We start from the raw sequence: 20065 nt of genomic DNA, 5'->3' as shown, positions 1-20065 counted from the left end.
ACCAGGTATTCTTTAGAATACAACAAATCATTAGACATGATAGAAGGGTGTTGGATCGTTGCATTAATATAAATGCAGCAATTAAATGTTAATCAGTATAACTACATTATATAGGTATGAATGATTATGATGTGTTTATTGTAGAAACAACATACGTAAACTAAAATACTATAAGTCGTGCGAGACATATACGTCGCGTATGGTAGGACAATCCCCCACCATATATATATATATATATAAACATTATTTAATACGTAACAAAGGGTATAAGGATCTAGGATATTTGGGTCGGTCTAGTTGGCCCGCTAAACTGGCCTTTGTCATAATGATACGTGGTTTATATAATAAATGGAAATTGCCAAAAAATATTGTACCACTAGAATGTGCTAAAAATTTTGAGTACATTATGAAATTGCTATTTGTTGTCAATATATACAAAACATGTAAATGGTCTTCAAAAATATCTGAACACAATAAACTAACTACCTTCTCACAGAAACCAAATCAAAAATTAAGAATCTTACAACACTTATAAAATTTACACGATACATTCCATATAATCAATGCACTTATACATCCTAGAATATATAAACGGCAATCTTCTGAACGTAATATTATTTTATAAACAACATGTACATAAAATAATAAATACATAAATATGTAATGATAACAAATTATTATGTTAAACATTATACTATATTTTATTTATTATATCTATATGTTTTTAAAAATTGTGAAGCTAGTTATATAGTTATATCTATTATAATATTTAACTGTTGTTTTTATTATTTTTGACAGGTGTTTATTATTTAAAAACAATAATCACTATACAAAAAGCACATATCATAACTTGAAAAATATTGCTTGTACGCAGAAATTAAAATATAACCCAAGTACAAAAGTAAAAAGCATTAACGGTTCATATAACATGTGTTAATTATTTAAATGTAAAAAAAAAATTATTTATTTTATGGTAATCATTAAAATCTAAAAGAAAAATATTAAACATAATGTAAATAAATGAAAACAAAATTAAAAATATTTATTTTTAATAGATTTTGAAACTAATCATAAGTATTGAAAAAATGAAAATTTAACTAGGAACACGATTACCTATGTTAAAATCAATAAAACAATATTACGATAAAATATCAATTTAGAAAACCGGTTTAGGTATTGTGCCGCTCACGACGGTCGACGACAATTAGAAATAATATTATTTCACTTGTAAATTATTATTTATTATAAATGAAATTAATTTTACAAAATCAAATCGATTGATTATTCCTGCAATTTTTTTTATTCATTCTGTCATCTATAAACTTTGTAAAATTAATGTCGTATAAATTTTTACCAACACACATGTGATTTTTCAAAAAATATTATTTTATTTGTATTTATATCCAGTGGCGCCGAACCCTATATAAAGGTCGGGCCAAAGCCCGACATATTTTGAAAATTTAAGAGATAGGGCCGCTTCATATTGACCATTTTCCTCTCCACGGTATGCCATTTTTCCCGATATTAAGATGTTGGGCCTCTTGAAATATTTTTCGCCCTACTAGATTTTTAGGACTTCGGCGCCACTGATACTGACTATACGTCTATACTATGTATATAACGTTACTATATACGTATATAGTCTATAGAATAGACCCTATATATTGTATTATGTGTACCTATAAGTACCTCCGAACTAACATAGTAAATTAGTAACATTCAATAGGAATAATTTAAAATCAAAGCAATGCCTCCTTCTTTGGTAAGACAGTGTTATTTCAACATTTGTATAATCTCATATACCTGCAATGTGACGAGATATTGTTAATATAATAATTTCTTGAAATATTAACTATTTCTTTCTTATTATGATTTTCGGCTAATGTGTAATATTCTTGTTTCGAGGCGATAGAATGCAGATATAGGTATATTTCTTGTTAGGATATTACACCCATCATATCCATTGACATGGTATTGTCTTAATCGTATACAACACACTCAATTTGTGTACGTTAGAACAATTAGAACAGATTTCATGCTGTAAGGTTTAATTTTAAAATGAATTAGATATTATTATCAATCGTAGAGTAATCAAGGTAAGAGCGCATTGTTTGAGTTTATACCTACTTAAATTTCTTACGATATACCAATCACTAAACGAGTTATTATCATTTTTAAATTTCAATATTTGACACAGCCCTCGTCCACATTTTATGAGTTTGTTAAAATAATAGCCAGCTATATACAACCATCATACATATACATAATGTTACAATCGCCAAGTTTAATAGATTGAGATAAAATGTAATGTTTTTAAATTATAAAATAAATAACATCAGTATATTATGATATCATAATAATATTATAACATTTTTATAGTATCAAAACAATAATAACGAAAAAAAGTAATGCGTAGATAGAAATTATTATGACCCTTCCCCTCTGTATATGGAACATCACTGCAGACGGACGTTAATACGACTATTATTATATACATCAACATAAACTAAAACACATTAATTATATAAAATATATATAACGCATAATTTCTTTGTACAGGGTACGCGTTATTAAATAGATAGAACATGTGTATTGCTGTGTTATTTTATCTTCATAGTAATAATATAATATTTATTGTTTATCGTGTTCGATCTACAATCTACATATTTACACGCCATGGATGAATATACAGGTAGGCATTATGCATAGAAATTAGTTGATAATTGATGTACCTATTACATAAATATTAGAATAAAACTTTAAGTACACAAAGCCACGTTATATGTAGAGGAGAAATCAGAAAATGTACACACACTAAACCTGAATAGGTAGTAAATAGTTCAACAATTAAGCAGTCATGAAAAAGCAATCATATCTTTAAAATTCAAACTTTAAAAGTATAGCTATAGGTAATACTTTTATCACTTAATTGCCTAAGTGCTTAGCTCGAGCAGCTATATACATTGTGTTCGATTTCGTTAAATTTTCCGGTTCACAAATATTGATAAACAATGACAGGATATGTTGGTCTTAGGCTCCTGATTTAATGCGTAGGTATCCGCAGAATGGAACGGAGGAGAAAATATGTCTTATATATTTTCCTTTGGAGTAAATATAATATGAATGACGATGACGTGCTTCACTATTTCGAACAGAACCACCTATATGTTATGCGATGTACAGAAAATTCGTCAAATATTACGTTTATTGGACAAATTATATAATAATAATAATAATAATAACAATAATTATGTTATATATCTCTTTCCCCTCACACCGCCGAAAATTGGTACATTATATTATATTGTTATAAAAATTGCTTTAGAAATCAAAAAACATCCGAAACATGTGGAAACCGTGAAGAACAACGACGATGGTGCACTAGAGTTACAGGACATACTCTATGATCTGTCGGTGCGATAAACAGATTAAGGTCGATTATTACATATATACGTACAGTGTCCAAAGGTTATCGTGTGCGACGGTTACAACAATTATGTTCTGTGCCTATATGGCTATATACTTATCATTGATCTGAATGAAAAACTCTGATCGTAACATTAGGGCATTAAATATATTATATGTACCTATATATCATATCACATAGGTACATATACATTGTATGAATACAATCTTTTTATCTATAACATATGAAAACACGTTTCCCTCTTTAGTCTTTCGTTGAACCGTTAACTCACGTACGTTTACGTTTTATCGTAAACCAAAGTCCTCTAAAGCGTATACACATAATATTTGTTACGTTTATGTTCGCAGAACATTAATCATCCATTGCTATGGTAGGTACTTTAGTCCTCACTCCTCGGTCACAACTCGTCGCTATAGGTCGCGCCGCATACCTACCTACAGTATAACTGCTGCAGTACAGTAACGGACATACGACTGTTAAGACTAAACTTACAAAATGATCAAATCAATAATATTCGTGCTCGTGGGCTTATTAATATTCAGTTTTGGACGTAGTGATGACGGTGCGATCCGCGTCGATCTGGATCCGTTGTCGGATGAGTTCATCGATCACATCAATTCGATACAATCTTATTGGACCGTACGTGTATAATGTAACCGTTGTCATAATGGTTTGCGTATAATATTGTTGTTTTATATTTCAGGCCGGCCGCAATTTTCACAAGGACACACCGACTTCTTATTTTAAAAGATTGATGGGTGTGCACGAGAGCAACGCGCATTACCCGAAATTGGAACAACTGTTGTCTTACACCGACGCACCGACCGATCTGCCGGAAAATTTCGATGCTAGGGAACATTGGCCGAATTGCCCAACTATCAGAGAAGTCAGGGACCAAGGATCATGCGGGTCTTGTTGGGTAAATCAATTTTCAATCTTTTATTTGTTGAAATTATTTTTTAACTTTTTCATCAATATTTATAGGCTTTTGGAGCTGTAGAAGCTATGTCAGACCGTGTCTGCATTCATTCTAAAGGCACTAAACATTTCCATTTTTCGGCTGAGAATTTAGTTTCCTGTTGCTGGACGTGTGGTTTCGGATGCAATGGAGGTTTCCCAGGAGCAGCATGGAATTATTGGAAAAATAAAGGCATTGTTAGCGGAGGTCCATATGGATCTAAAATGGTAATATTATTAATTCTTTCAATTCTTTGACTTTAAATTAGTATTAATTATAACAAATTTTATCGATTTTTCATTATTTTTTATATGTTCCTACCTAATAGTAGTTAAATAATTTATATATACCTACATATTTTATTTATGCAGATTTTTAAATATATGGGTAATATTAAGTAGGGAATAATTTACTATATTTAGAAGAGGACAAGGTAGGTAGCTTGGAAGTAAATATATTTAGTTATTTAGTATTTATATATATATATATATATATATATATATATATATATATATATCTACCTAATAAAATAATGGATTCGACCTTATCAAAAACCGCTTCTGGTCAATGAAAATATACCATTACACACGTTTTATACTATAAAGTATTAATATAATAATATTAATTTTAATTCTGTATAATATTATGATATAAGTATATTCGTTCTTTCTTCTACAAAGACCACGACCCGCTGCATTGTTTCGTATAGGTACATGCGCGTATGACCTGCAGTCTAATTATTTTTAAAAATCGATTCAGAAGACGATTATCAATGACTTAAAACGAACTCAACAGTTAATCATGGAAATGCTAGTTAATGCTTCTATAAGACGTTAGCCTACCGCACATACTTTTTGATTAATCTTTAAATAACTTTTTACAAGAATGTCCGTAATGAAAGATTTGGGGGTCCTCCTAACTTTATTTATATTAGGTACCACTCCCATATCGAACATGTCATCTGCAAGTCCCTTACTGTGGCGAAAATACCACAGTATATATGATCTGGCCCCTGCAATATTTTAAGAAACTATTGAATCTTTTATTTAGAGAAATGGTTTTACACATTTTTTGGGGGGCTGAGTCTCCACTTAATAGTTGCATTTATAATTACGAAGCGTCTGATGTGGTGAAATACAAGCTGTTATGTTTATCGTTGCACTATTGCACTTACCGGATTTATGCAAGACACGGTGTTAGTACATATAGTCCTATAAGCCTTATAGTATACGGTATAAAGAAGACGTAATTTGTTATCTTATACCAAATTTACGCTTAGCAGATCACGTAAATCTTCATTAGATTAAAAATTTGAGTTAATCGACCTCTTGTCCTCTTATGAAACTTGATGGTAAGAAACTAAGAACATATTACCTGTGTTTTGTAAGTGGTTTTTTTTTATAATAATTTAGTGCAGTGGTTGTCAACCTTTTTGGGTCCACGGCTCCTTTTGATTTTGAAATAAAATATACGGCTCCCATACGAACATTTAAAATAAACAAATTTACATTACTTATAATAATTTTAATCTAACTTTATTTGATGATAAACATGTAATTAGGTATTAATAATAGGAAACATTTTTTTACATACAATTAAAAAATTAATACATTAATAATAATTTCGACGGTTATCTCACACATGCAACATGTAATATGTATTGGTGCGCCGAAATTTTATTTTTAGTTTCTATTGCGAACGCGGCTCCCTTGATAATAATAACCGGCGACGCCCCTGGGAGCCGCGACGCACAGGTTGAAAACCCCTGGTTTAGTGTTTAAGTGAGTAATAAGCATATTTAATTTATGTATTTTGATATATAGGTACGCAAAACTTGTTAAAAAAACTGTACTACCTATCGCAAAAACCCACATAAAACATAGATAATGTTCTTATACATATATTGTCATGTTTCAAAATGGTAGATTCTCTTTAATTTTTATACTATCAAAGCACACGTGATCTGTGGACTGTAAGAGTAAATTTGCCATGTAAATATCGACTAGTTAAACGGAGAATACTATTGTCAATGTTACATCCCCTTAATACAGGGCTCAACTACCTTTGGCTCTTTCGATCTTAAGTTGCGGCTCTCCAGTTCCACACGTAAAAATTATATTTTATGTTTAAAAACAATATTTTATAATATAAAAAATTTATATTATTTTTGTTGCTTTTGAAAATATGAAATAATACCTACTTAATAACAACTTGATACTTAAAACAACAACTTATGAGCGAGACTTAACTAAACTTTCAAAAGACGAGCAAATCTAATGCTCCCATTGATTTAAACCTTTATGTATCTCTCTTGATGTAATCCATTAATTAAAATCTGTAAAATTGTATTGTTATAGCTATTTTAAAGTTTAAAAATAAAATTATATTTGAAAAATTACGAAAATTTTAAATGGCTCTTTAAAATTAGAAAAATTTTGTATATTGTTTTTGGTTCTTCCGTCAAAAAAGTTGTTGACCCCTGCCTTAAGAGGATATGAGCGCAATAATATTTGTTTTCTGTTACGAATCCGTACGGTAGATCAAACACGTAAAATCAGTTTTGTAACTTTTGAGTAGGTGACCTAATCTCCAATTACAAAAATTATAGAGAATTATATTTATCAGGGTATGACACATCGCTTTTAAATTTTACTATTACCATTTATTTTAAATATTAGTATTAATAATCAATGTAATACTATTATTACATATTTGACTTTTTATGAAACTTTAAAAATAAAAATAAATGCAAACTTAAACGTTTCATAAATTGTTTTGAGACAATATTTAGACTAATCGATATGTCTTACCCCCAAAAATATTGTATTCTATAATTTTTGTAATAGGTAATTTTGCTCAAAGATAATAATAAAAAAAAAAATGATTTTGTATACATGTATTTTGTTTATGTTACACGTGGGCTAAAGAGAAAAAACAAACAAGGCTTGAACATTCTAAAGTTAATAGGTGCAACGTGCAACTAGTGCAAGCAAGCAAGACTCTTATTATACCAGCCTGCTCTTTAGTGAGATTTGATAGAATTAACTGATGAGTGATAACTAGGGCAGAGAGCTTGTAGCATTTGCATATTTGTTTTGCACAGTGATAAAAATAGCAGAGTATGAAACAAATAAGTTTCAAGCTTTTACATAGCTAGTTTTGAAATTTTATTTTGCACTTTTAAACTTTTAAAGACATATTATTTAACTTAAATAATTTTTTTGATTTTTCTACACTAACATTTTTATTCGTGTTTGGATAAAGAATTATTTACTTTAAATTTTTGTTGTATTATATGATTTTTGACTGTCCGCGGGAGCCGAACATACATTTTTCCTTGAAGCGCTTGCTGAGCAAAATTATTTTTAACTAAACTATGACTATTATTTTTTTTTGTGCCAGAAGAAGAAATATTAAATTAAAAAAATAAATATATTATGTTTATTTGGCAATGTTACAAAATATATGATTGTTTTGACTTGTTTTACATGCTATTTATTTTATTCATAATTTTAAATAAATTCACTAAAAAAATTTTATGCGCATAATTGTTTACATGTTTAGATCTTTTTTAGAGCGACAAGTCATCCGTCTTAGTAATAACTAAATGAATCTTGCCTACAGACCTACAGTTATCATTGTAGTTCAATAGTTGGTTACTTTATTTAAAATTAAAATTACCCATTTGCTGTCAGAAAACATTCAACTTGATAGGCGTGTGCAGACTTTGTATGCAGGAGGGGACCTTTAAAAATCCCCTTAAAAAGTTCTGAATCAAAGAGTCTTGTATTTATGACTACTATTATTATTAAATTATTAATTTAATAAAGAATTTATGTAATTCAATATACAATTATAAAAATAAATACTATTAAAGGTATTAAAATACATAATAATAATAATAACAATTTGAAACAATAAAATAAATAATAATACCTATAAAAAATCATTTTAGCTCACACAATTTATATATAAGAAATTTTCTTATTAACATACCCATTTAAAAATTACAACACCATCCTTCTGTCTACGGGAGTTAGGTTTTTCAATATATCAATTACATCTTACATCATCAATTTTTATATCATATGTATATAAGTTCTTGCTCAATGAATATAGTAAACATACCATACAATCAATACTGTGTCATGGACAACGAGCCCGTCTAATAGGAATAAGAGCTTTGCATCAAAAATTGTACACAAAAAGCGCCTCCAAAATTTAGTTTGAATATTTATAATGTTCCGTAATATTTATTTATTATTAATTAATTAATTTATATTTGATTTAAAATCACAATAAATTGATTTAATTGTTATTAAGTTAAATGGATATTTTTCAATATTTATGGTTATAACTTGGTATAAAATCATTCAATTTCAAAAATTTATTTAATATATTATTCATTTTTTGTTTAGGGATGTATTCCATACGAAATTGCTCCATGTGAACATCATGTGAATGGTACTCGAGGACCATGTAAAGAAGGAGGTAAAACTCCTACTTGTGTTAAAAAATGTGAAGATGGATACAAGATACCATATGCACAAGATTTGCACCGTGGTAAGTAATCCAAATCCAATCTAATAAAAAATGCTAATATTTGTTTAAAGTATATTTTTGTTAATTGACAATTACAATATCTTTTGGATATCAGGTAAATCGGCATACTCGCTTAGAAATGATGTTGACCAAATCCGACAAGAAATTTATACTAATGGTCCAGTTGAAGGGGCATTTACTGTATATGAAGATTTTATTAGTTACAGAACAGGTTAGTATTTATTTTTAATCATCAATAATTTAAGTTTTAACTAATTGCTACTTTTTCTTTCATTTGTAGGAGTATATAAACATGTTGCTGGTAAAGCTCTTGGGGGCCATGCAATTAGAATCCTTGGGTGGGGTGTTCAGGATGGTAAAATACCATACTGGTTGGTAGCTAATTCTTGGAACAGTGATTGGGGCAGCGATGGCTTTTTCAAAATATTGAGAGGAAGTGATGAGTGTGGCATTGAAGGACAAATTAATGCTGGTTTACCAGCTTAATTTGCACTTGTTTCAGATTCAACACTTATAAATCCCAACTTTAATATTTAATTAAAAATTTACTACAAGTAAAAACAAATTATGATTATTATTTCTTTTATATACTTAGAGCTTATAAACTATTATTAACTAAGTTAATTTTGAATAAATACAATAAATTATAAAACAAATAAGAGTATATTTTCATTTATTTTTATATACCTATAGGCTATAACTGATTTTTATTTTTAATGTACTAATGATGTTTTGAATTTTCCGAATTTAATCATTTAATTAATATCAATAATATTTAATCACAAGAATTTAAATTATTTTGTTGCTTTTTAGTATTTATATTTTTTATAGCAAAACTATCAGGTACTCAGACATGCAGACAAAACAATCATTATTTTAAAAAGGCTGGTTCAATGAATAAAATCCATATTTACTTACTATAAGAAAGACATGATAAATATTTAATATTCTACAAATAAAATAGTAAAACTTAAATATTGTGTATTTGTAACAAAGAAGTAATAATTTAACAGAATATTTATTTTTGTAAGCTTATTGAAAAGTAAAATTGCATTTTTAATATTTAACTAAATAAAATCCTAATTACACAGGTAGATGAACACTAATTTGATTTTGAATATTAGTTTTAATTTCTTTTACAATATGTTTGTTCTGACGATCTTTAATTGATAATTCTTCGAGTAAACAAAGTTGTTTCTAAAAATAAGATGAATAAACTATTATATTGATTCTTATAAATAATAAACAGAAATATTTACTTGTATGTCAGCAAGAACTGACAATTTTATAATTGCTGGTTGGTCATTTGAAAGTTCACTAAAAATTCCATTACGAACTGCAATCAAAGCATCTTGATCTAGACACTCCAGGATTATTGTTTTTGTAATTTTGTCATCCAAAACCATTGAGATTATTTTACCAAAATAATTCAAATATAATGTTTTTGGTATATTATCTAGAGTAAAAAATTATTATTCAAAATTATTTAAAGCTTGACAATTTACATTTTACAATAAAACAGTATTTGGAAAGAACGTTGTTTATGTGCTTATGTTCATATTTTTTAAATTGTTATTGTACTGTACTTTTAAAATCTATAGTTCTGACTTAATTACCATATTATTATCTGATATACATAAATGTCAAAAAATTGTAATTTTAAATACCTAAGCTTATATTATAATACATGCCAGGGAAACTTCACAAAAATAAAAATGTTTATTTTTAATGAATGATGCGTGAACATCACTATATTCTGTCCAGTGAGTCTACACATCCTTTCATGTCACCCTGTTTTCGAAACAGGTTCCACTATGGTTGAGTGTCACATAAGGATGCGTAGAAAAACCAAAATTTAGTTGGCATGCGGCGCATTATCTCTGGTCAGAGTATAGTTACTTTTTCAAATAGAATGTGAACATAAATTATGTTAATATTTTTAATAAATATAAAATAGATAAAATTCCAGTGGGCATGGCTCGACATAAAATAATCTTAATCATGTGTAAAATGACTATATTTATGCTAATATATACTTTATTTTAACTATGATAACTAAACAATATTTACATTTTTTTTTTTAAAGTTTCATTAATATCATTATTTTAAATTCAGACAGTAACGATGAATGTATAGATTCACTTATTTTTAAGTAATTATAAGCAGATTATTTGTATGTGTTATTCATAGATCTATTAATATTAATAATATGTCTATGCGTTTGTTAGAGATAATTAACATCAAAATTAATTTTTTTTTTTATAATCTAAAAATCTTTATTTTAATAATAAGTATTGATAATGAGCACATAAAACTTCTCTCAATATTTAAGTTTTGAAATAAAATAGTTGACTCAAATTGTATAATTATTAATACTATATTTAACATGTCACACTAAAATCAAAAATCATAAGGTTTAGAGCATAGGGATAAATATATTTTAACGCAAAGGAAACCACTAATTTATTTGACTTATTTATTAAACCACTTACCAATAATATTTTTATAAAATGATTTTGATATTCTATGTTTATTTCTGTTTGTAATAACAGTTAAGTAATCTACTAAAGATATGTTTTCTGGAAATTTAAAAACACTCTTATGTCTATCTTCTAAAGGATTTATCACCAATATTTTTTCTCGTTTTTCAGCTTTGACAAAATATAACGAATTCAATTTGATTGGATTCAACGGAATAATCAAACACTGATTAATTAAATCATTTTGTACTTGACACACCAATTCACAGTGTACTAGACCAGATGTACAATTTTCAGCAATTATAGCTAATAACCGGTGTTTCACCATTAATGGATGATTTTTGTTAAATGCATCAACGTCAAAAGAATGTAGGCCACAATTTGAAGACAAATTGTTATTGTCGGTAATACGAACCAAAAGTTGCCAAATTGAAGACGGAAATGATAACCATTCACAGTCTATGGAAAGTTTGATTGCAAAAATATATTCATCTTGGCAACCTCCTAACTTCACAGCTTTAGAACCTACATTTAAACATTTTTTATAATTTGTTGAAACCTCGTATAAAATTGAATTAACAATACAACCTGAATAGATTAAAATGTTTAATGAACAAAATTGAGCAACAAGATCTTTGCGAGCAACAATAGACACTGCATTTATGTATTTATTCATATTTTCATGTTGCTCTTCTAAGGACTCTATATTTTTACAAAGAGTTTTGATATTTTCTAAAATTGATTTTTCATTAAATTTAAACTTTAGTTCTTCTTCCTGGGTGATAGCTTCCAGTTTAGAAGATAGTTTATACACTTTATTTAATCGAGTCATTGCAATAATTAAATTGGAGTGAAATTTGCATAATGATATAACTCCTAAAATATAAAAATATGAACATTAAAAATATATTACAAATACAGCTTTTTAAAATTAAAATAGGTACCTTTCAACTTAGTTACAACTTGTTTGGCTATTTTAGAAAATTGTTTATCCATTGTAATTTGAAATAAATTGACACTATCACTTAAGATCACAGTATGGCCAATAATAAATGTAGCAATCGTTTTTGTAACAGCCAGGTAAATGAATGATGGATGAATATTTTCTACACAGTGTATGATTATAAGTATTCCATTAGATGACACTAACAGCAATTTTTTAGGTTCTATAAATTAACAAAATTATGTAATAATATAAAAGATAAATAAAGGCAATATCAAAATTATTACCAAAATCACAAAATTGAATATGCACAATTTTTTGTGGACTATTTAAAAACAATGATACATTTTTACTGGTCACATTTGATGTTGTACAGTATACTTTTGACTCTTCTGTTGCTATTATAAAGATATCAGGACTGTCAATTACATTTGATCCGAAGAGTTCTATAGCCCGTTGGCTACTGAACCAATTCCTCCAAGTACAAGATATAAAAGAAGTAACTACAAATGGAAACTAATTGTACATGAAATTATTATTATTGTATTTAAATATTTTTTCTATTTTATTACCAATTTCTGTGATCTAATTTGTTTGTTACAGGTATTCAATATAATTGGTTCATTATTATCATTTATAGTAATTTTTAACATCTGTATTATTATCCATTCTTCAAGTGCTATGATTACAGCAATTCCATCTGAATAACAAGTCGCTCCAAATATTTCACATGGACATTTTTGAGAATAGCAGGGTTTCCACTCATAATTACAGGACATTGGCTGTTGAGTAACTTGAGCAGACAAGGAACAATCAAATAAGTCTGGAGAATCTCTAAAACATTAAAATAAAATAAATTAATGTTAAAGAATTTACAGTGAATACTAAATATATTACCGTTGCGCTTGTTTTAGATAATATATAGATCCGATTTTATCAATACAATACATTTCTGAGTTAAAAGTTAGTATTGATATTATTGGATTACTTATTGGCACAATCTAGTAAAAATCAAAATATATGTTATATTATTTTTATTTTTTTTATTGAAATATCAGACCATGTAATGATCATTTTTACACATCACAGTTATGTTTGGTTTTTATTACAAATAATATAATTATGTCAATATCAAATATAGGTATACATGTATAAAAGTGTGAAAAAATTCCAGGGGGAACTAATATCTCAATATATTTTAATTATTCCAATGTTCCATATATCATTTTATGTAGAATATCTAATGAATAGAGAATAAGATGAAATGTATAAACAGAGAGAAAGAGAATATTTTTTTTCATAACATTAAGTTGTTAGTAGTGGTTATCTTTAATGAAAACTAAAGAAATCACCCAGACAAAAAAATAGTCATATCATAAAAATATAGAATATTGAGCTTGAAAGTCTACATATGGTGGGGCCAGCATGCTTAAAAAATGACACATTTACATTTAACTTATATACAGAGTGATTCATCAAGCATGTCTACCACTTTTTTTCTTTAATAATGAAGTTATTCAAAATCTGAGTTTTGGAATCTTTGAATTTACTCAAAGATTGAATTTTCAAATTCTTGAGATTTTTGTACTACTTTAAGAGTGTCTTGTGGCGATACAAACTTTAGTTCTTAAAATAAACCTCTACCTTTAATACTTTAAATTATTTAGCAGATAATTTATTTGAGAATTTCGATGTATTGAAATCAAAATTCAATGAGTAGTTTTTGAGTTATTTAACTTTGTATTCTAAGGATAAAAAGTCTATGATTTAGGTTTATATGTGGTCTATGGTAGATTTGAAAATATTAGTCATTAATATTAATCTATCAACATAAATAATTTGCAAAACAACCTAAATATTATAAATTCTAGTTTCAAGAGTACATGTATTTTATACTTTTGAAATGATTTTTAAGGACTATTATTCTTAGTACAAACATTTTAATAACTTAGAAACTACTCATTTGAATTTTGATTTTGATACATTAAACTTCTCAAAAGAATTGTCCGCAAAATAATTTATAGTAAAAAAGGGGGGTTTTGTATGAAAAATAAAATTTTTTATCACCACAGAACACTCCTTAAGAGGTACACAAATCTCAAGAATTTTAAAATATGGTTTTTGAGTAAATTTAAAGATTCCGAAAATCAGATTTTGAATAACTTCATTATTAAAGAAAAAAAGAACGGTGATCCTGCTTGGTGAATCACTCTATATATGCATATGAATTACGAAATTTAATTTTACATTATTTAATAAAGAGCTATTTTAAAATATAACAACTTAAAAATGAACACAAATTATATTTTCTTTAGTAAATGTTTTTTCTAATACAAAATAACATGAATTTAAATAAAAATAAAAATGTAACATACATAAAAATGAATAAAATTATGTTAGAGATGTTTGATTATAATTGGAGTGTTCTGGCGTACCTTACAAATAATTTTCTAAAGGGGACACTTTATAACAGACAATAGAAGTAGAGGGACTCAGTATCTCTGCATCCCCACAATTTAATCCCTGACTATTTTGATTATAAATCAATCAAAATCCCTTTAATAGTTTAATATTACACTTTATGACAACTAGGTTCTTATTGCCTAGGTATATAAATATAAAACCTATTTTAGGTTCTTAACATTTTAATGAGACAAAATGTATTTTATAATAATTAACAACTTACCACTGGTTCAATTAGATTCCAAATACTAGCTTCAGATAAACTATCTAATGGGTATAAAACCGCGACACAATCGTCCCATGAAACAAACAATTCATTTTTACTATCCTTATGAAAGTGTGTATGTTTTGAATTAGTGTGTAAATACTCAGATTTTAGTTGAAGTTGTTCAAAATTCAAGGAGAGTTCCATTATGTATTTATATTTACTGAACTATGACATAACTTTATAAAACATTAAATTGGAAACTAAAATTACTTCAAAACTAGTTCAAAAAAATATTTAAGCTCAATAATATTCTTATTATTCATTGTCGAAGTGTAAATTATCAATTTATTTATTATTAATCAAAATGTTAACGATTTTAATAAATTTAGACTTTTGAATAATTATGTATAAAAAGTTTAAATTTAAAACTTCAAGTCTCTTTGTCTCTCAAAGAGAATATTGAAACTGAATATTCAGAATATTTATATATATTTATATTATCTAATAATCGCAAGTATTCTCGTCAGTTTGAAATGATTATTAGTCCGCGATTTGATATTTGAATAAAATATGTTGTTATTATTATTAAAATGATAACGTATTTCACGCTCCCCCCTCTGGCCCCTGAAGTGTTCAAGCCCACGGTTGGTTGTTACTTGTTAATACAATACAATATCAGTATTCAGTATCCCTGATATCACACCAATTTATTTTTACCGTGGTTTTGTCTGTGCTTGTAGGTTCATGTTGTCTAATGTCTTGAAAACTTTAACTTTTAAATTTTAAATGCTTAATAGCTTTTGTGGTTATAATTTATATTCTAATAATTCAATCATTCATCACTGAGATTTCAGATATTTATTTTGAACATTGATTATTGTTTATACTTCAAGTCGTGCAGACCACGCAATTAGTTTGGTTACAATCGCACTAATCACAGAACAATATTACTGTAAGTTTGTAAGAAGCAATAGGTATGGCGTTTGTTCGGGTTAAAAGGCGTCACAACGAAGATCCGTTTGATTCAATTGTAGTATCACATAAGAAACTGAAAACTATTGGTACTGAGTTGAATAGAGATTGTGTGTTTCAATTTGCTGCCACTTTAAAAGATGAAGTGAGTTTTTTATGATCTACTATAATTGTCAGATAGTTATAAGATTCAAACCTATCTAATAATATTAATTTAGCAGCTTAATATTTTTTCTATAATTATATTCAATTCAAATTTATTTTTAGTATGAAAACTTATCTCAAATATTGAAAGAAGTTCGAGAAGAAAGATCTGTAAAAGCGTTAACAAAGATGAACAAAAACAAAAATTGTAATGATGTGGTTGAACATTCAAAAGCAGAACGTTTGAAGGTTTGTTGTAAATTATAATTATTATTTATTACTTCTTAAGTTATAAAGTTGGCAATTTATTCAGTAAAAACAATTATAAATAAAAATACCTAAATAAATATAATTGCATTCGCTGTGTTCAATTCTTCGATTGCATTCAAGATGGGTAAACATAAGACTGGTGCTGTTTTGCTATATGCACTATAATAGCCGGTTTTCGAATATAAATAATACCATGCAATCTACTAATTTTGCTTTACTACTAATTATGTTTCTAAATAAACAGCTATATGGCTTATCTCTATATTTTAAAGGTTGGTATCTACTTTTGAAAGCACGTTGACAATAATTATTAATTATTTCATGATCAATAATATTAAGTATTTTAAATAAATTTGTTTAGCTAGTTAATACTCTCAGAGCTGTTAAACAAGACACAGTACCAATTGAAGATATGGATGGAAAAAATGCTGAAATTAAAGTCGTTGATTTTGTTAAGCAAGTAGATGATAATGGCAAGCCCTTAATAGATGAAGGAATTTCAGTTGACTATGTATATGACTTGTATTATGCATTCAATAATGATGATAAATCAATTGATATACAAGATATTGATAGGTATCATTATAAATTGCTTGTCATTCTTCATTTTACCCCCTTTAGGATAATTTAAAATTGTATATTTTATTTTCAGTGTACATGGATTAGATTCAGAAAATTTTTATAATATTTGTAAAAATAATGAAAGCTCTGATAATGATTCCTCACATTGTGAAGATGATGATGATTCCAATGATGAAGGGAATTGGAGAAATGATTATCCTGACGAGGATGAAATGGATAATGAGTAATTTTATGTATAAAATACATAATAGTTAGAATTAATATATTAGACAGTAAAGAACATTAGCAGTTAAACATTTTACTACCTGAATTTATATTATAAAAATAGCATTTAGATATTCTAAAAGTAATTAAACAACTGTTATTTAAATATATTCAAACAAATAATTGGCTCAATTTTAGATTCAGAGCAAAATTATGAATTTATTAGATTTATAAGTACGATGTGCTGATTTTTCAAAAAGTAATTTTTTATACTAAAAAAATGTTGAAGTATTCAATAAGGAAGGTGGTTTCTATGGAAAACGGGGGTCAAAAGTAATAATTTCTGAGTAATTTTCAAAATAATTTAGGGGAAAAAAAATACAATATAAAAGTAAATGAAGCATATCAGTTATGTCAAAATGGATTTTGTCTTTATGTTGTATTAAATAAGCATAGGTACTTGACATTTTCATCAATAATTAAGATTAAAATTTTCTAGACATGATATAGTTTGATATTTTGCCTCTTTTTGCCTGTTTTTGAGCTATTTATTTAAAGATGTTTGAAATAGTGATATGTTTATGTTGATGAAATTTGTTTTTAGAGTTTAGAATATTTAAAAAAAAAAATAATAGATGGTTCTGATAAGTTAGTTTTCCAGCAAATAAAAATATTGAAAATAAATAGTAACAATTTTATTTATAAATATTAGAAGTTCAGATTTTGACAAGTTTAATTATTTTGTTATAATTCAAAAAATATATTTTACAGTAGGAGGAAATTTGAAACTTCGTGTCATTTTTTGTTACTTGTAATTTTTATACCGTATACACCATGAAGTTTTCAAAATAATATTTAGAATAATTTATTTTACACAGATCAATGGTGCATGTATATTATAAGTTAACAATAATATTACACGATCTGATAAAATTATTATTTAATAATATATGTGATTCTCTTGACAAAAATAATTGTTATACACAATTTCATTGATAGAAATAGAAATAATTCATAAAATATCCTTACTCCTTACAGCAATCTACTCAAAGAGGTACACTCATACCGCTGAGCTTCTTCACCAATTTTTTTGTATCCATTTGAAAATTAATAATGTTTGTTTTAAATTATTTATCTGTTCTTACTCTGTTAAGTTTAAGAAAGGTCAAGCTGACGGACTAAAATGTGTTGAAACTGTGCATCTATTCCTACTACTAGTGCCTAGCTAACAAACTGTCCATTCTTTGCTTGAAATGATCGACATATGATTATTGCTTAATTCAGCATTAGGTAGGTTGAGAGTCTTGAGACAACATAAAAGCTTATTTGGTATGTGCAAAATTGAGTATTCTTAAATTGAACAGAGTATAATTATGAAGGTTCATATATACTCATCCAACATGTTAGTACACCTCCTCATTTTAATTGTCTGTTGTAGTCTAGTTCATAATTATGTTTTTATTTAATGGAAGTAGAATTAATTAAATTGACTCAACTTCTAATCTGTCTATGAACCAAGGTATGTTGTTGGTATAGAATGAAAATTTATTCAATTTAGCGAGTTATAAAATACTAGTTTAATTTTTATAGTTATAAATTGTACTAGTACGTTTACATTAGTCCAGAATATAAATTGTCTCAGAGATAATTTGATAATTCCGTGTCACCATAATATAATAATTATTAATATATTTTTTTTGTGTATATTTCAGTGAAGATGATTATTGTCAAAATCTGATTTTGAAATCAAAACAATGGAATATAAATGGTGAGTACATTAATTATTATTCATCATGTTTATTGAATTTTATAAAACTTATTAAATAGTTTGTTTATGTTAAAGAACAGTTTTAATGTGGGTTATAATAAGAATGCAATATATCATATATGTCAAATTGTAATTATATTTTGTAATAATATATTTGTTTTAGATGATAGCAGTTCTGATGCAGAAGAAAATATTGAAGATTATGATTTACGTTTTGCAAGATATAAAGAACGCGTGAAAGCGGAAGAACATTTTTTTTATAACAGTGTTGATGAAAGTTCTGGAAGTACAAATGATTCAGATGATTAAATTCTGTAAGATAAATATTTATGATCATGGGCCAGCTGTATTCACAAGATTATATATATTATTAATTTTAATTGCAGTATAATTTATATTTTCATAAGCTATTAAAAAAATTTTTTTTTAACCACTGTTTTAAATTTTGATATAATAGTAGTTATTAATTTTCCTGAATTATGTGTAATATTCAAAATAAACAAATACAATCAGGAGCTATGCCTATTAAATTAGTTTTTAACTTAATGTAATCCATTGTATCAATTATTTATCAAGTTGATTCAAATTGAGGATTTTAGATTACGTACCTAGTAATTTATGATACAATAGTGTTATTTTCTGACATATTATTAAGACTTCAACTTCTTAATCTTCAATTTTAAATTTAAACTTCTTCAGTTATTAGTTAGCCATATTTATTAATTTATTATTTATATTAAATAGAAAATCACAATTCATATAAGATATTTCATGAAAATGTCCAAGATTTAATATCATGAATATCTTTTATTAAAATTATATGACTTTTCTTCATACAAGGTGTCTTGCAAGGATTTACCCATTGCAATATCTTTTAAGCGATATGTAATAATAAGTCTTTTAATAATATGTCTGTAAAATATGCTTCAAATAAATTGTTACAACAAAGAGAATTAAAACATAATATTGGCTTAATGATACATTTTTTCTTGTGGTTTTTATCCAACCATAATTAATACAGCTTTTAAAACACAGAGTATCGTTAAAAAATAGGTAGATAATATCATTGAAATATTAATATTG

At 26.8% G+C, this 20065-nt stretch overlaps 3 protein-coding genes across 4 annotated transcripts; 2 read left to right on the top strand and 1 right to left on the bottom strand.

Annotated features, from left to right (window-relative positions):
• Nucleotides 1-3726: 3726 nt before the first annotated feature.
• Nucleotides 3727-9607, top strand: CtsB (Cathepsin B). The gene is made up of 6 exons (XM_089218734.1): nucleotides 3727-4066; nucleotides 4131-4346; nucleotides 4412-4612; nucleotides 8804-8948; nucleotides 9043-9159; nucleotides 9229-9607. Exons 1-6 carry the CDS (start codon nucleotides 3923-3925, stop codon nucleotides 9432-9434), a joined length of 1029 nt encoding a protein of 342 aa, XP_089074860.1. The 5' UTR covers nucleotides 3727-3922; the 3' UTR covers nucleotides 9435-9607.
• Nucleotides 9608-9909: 302 nt separating this feature from the next.
• On the bottom strand, nucleotides 9910-15676 carry LOC107169606 (uncharacterized). Of its 2 annotated transcripts, XM_015519402.2 has the most exons (9): nucleotides 15058-15676; nucleotides 13269-13372; nucleotides 12944-13205; nucleotides 12659-12887; nucleotides 12373-12594; nucleotides 12017-12304; nucleotides 11441-11953; nucleotides 10208-10404; nucleotides 9910-10145 (listed from the first exon to the last, which is right to left on the bottom strand). In XM_015519402.2, the coding sequence occupies exons 1-9, from the start codon at nucleotides 15244-15246 to the stop codon at nucleotides 10032-10034; spliced, it is 2118 nt and encodes a 705-aa protein (XP_015374888.2). In that variant the 5' UTR covers nucleotides 15247-15676; the 3' UTR covers nucleotides 9910-10031. The 2 variants fall into 2 exon arrangements, with proteins under 2 accessions (XP_015374888.2, XP_015374887.2); XM_015519401.2 differs by having other exon boundaries at nucleotides 11441-12304.
• A 110-nt stretch (nucleotides 15677-15786) lies between these two features.
• fs(2)ltoPP43 (female sterile (2) ltoPP43) lies at nucleotides 15787-19412 on the top strand. The gene is made up of 6 exons (XM_015519397.2): nucleotides 15787-16159; nucleotides 16282-16407; nucleotides 16790-17004; nucleotides 17081-17233; nucleotides 18927-18982; nucleotides 19146-19412. Exons 1-6 carry the CDS (start codon nucleotides 16019-16021, stop codon nucleotides 19289-19291), a joined length of 837 nt encoding a protein of 278 aa, XP_015374883.2. The 5' UTR covers nucleotides 15787-16018; the 3' UTR covers nucleotides 19292-19412.
• The last annotated feature ends 653 nt before the right edge of the window (nucleotides 19413-20065 follow it).

This window comes from Diuraphis noxia, unplaced genomic scaffold (assembly GCF_037042655.1).
Source record: "Diuraphis noxia isolate RWA-SAM2 unplaced genomic scaffold, SU_Dnox_SAM2 contig0002, whole genome shotgun sequence".
Lineage (NCBI taxonomy): Eukaryota > Metazoa > Arthropoda > Insecta > Hemiptera > Aphididae > Diuraphis > Diuraphis noxia.
This window is presented reverse-complemented; position numbering and strand designations above follow the sequence as displayed.

Coding starts and splice junctions, on each gene's coding strand:
- CtsB (XM_089218734.1), top strand. CDS start 3,923: ATGATCAAATCAATAATATTCGTGCTCGTGGGCTTATTAATATTCAGT. Junction 4,347..4,411: donor GATCATGCGGGTCTTGTTGG/GTAAATCAATTT, acceptor CAATATTTATAG/GCTTTTGGAGCTGTAGAAGC. Junction 8,949..9,042: donor TGCACAAGATTTGCACCGTG/GTAAGTAATCCA, acceptor TTTGGATATCAG/GTAAATCGGCATACTCGCTT.
- LOC107169606 (XM_015519401.2), bottom strand. CDS start 15,246: ATGGAACTCTCCTTGAATTTTGAACAACTTCAACTAAAATCTGAGTAT. Junction 13,206..13,268: donor TATCTAAAACAAGCGCAACG/GTAATATATTTA, acceptor TTAATGTTTTAG/AGATTCTCCAGACTTATTTG. Junction 10,405..11,440: donor ATTTTATAAAAATATTATTG/GTAAGTGGTTTA, acceptor TTTTTACTCTAG/ATAATATACCAAAAACATTA.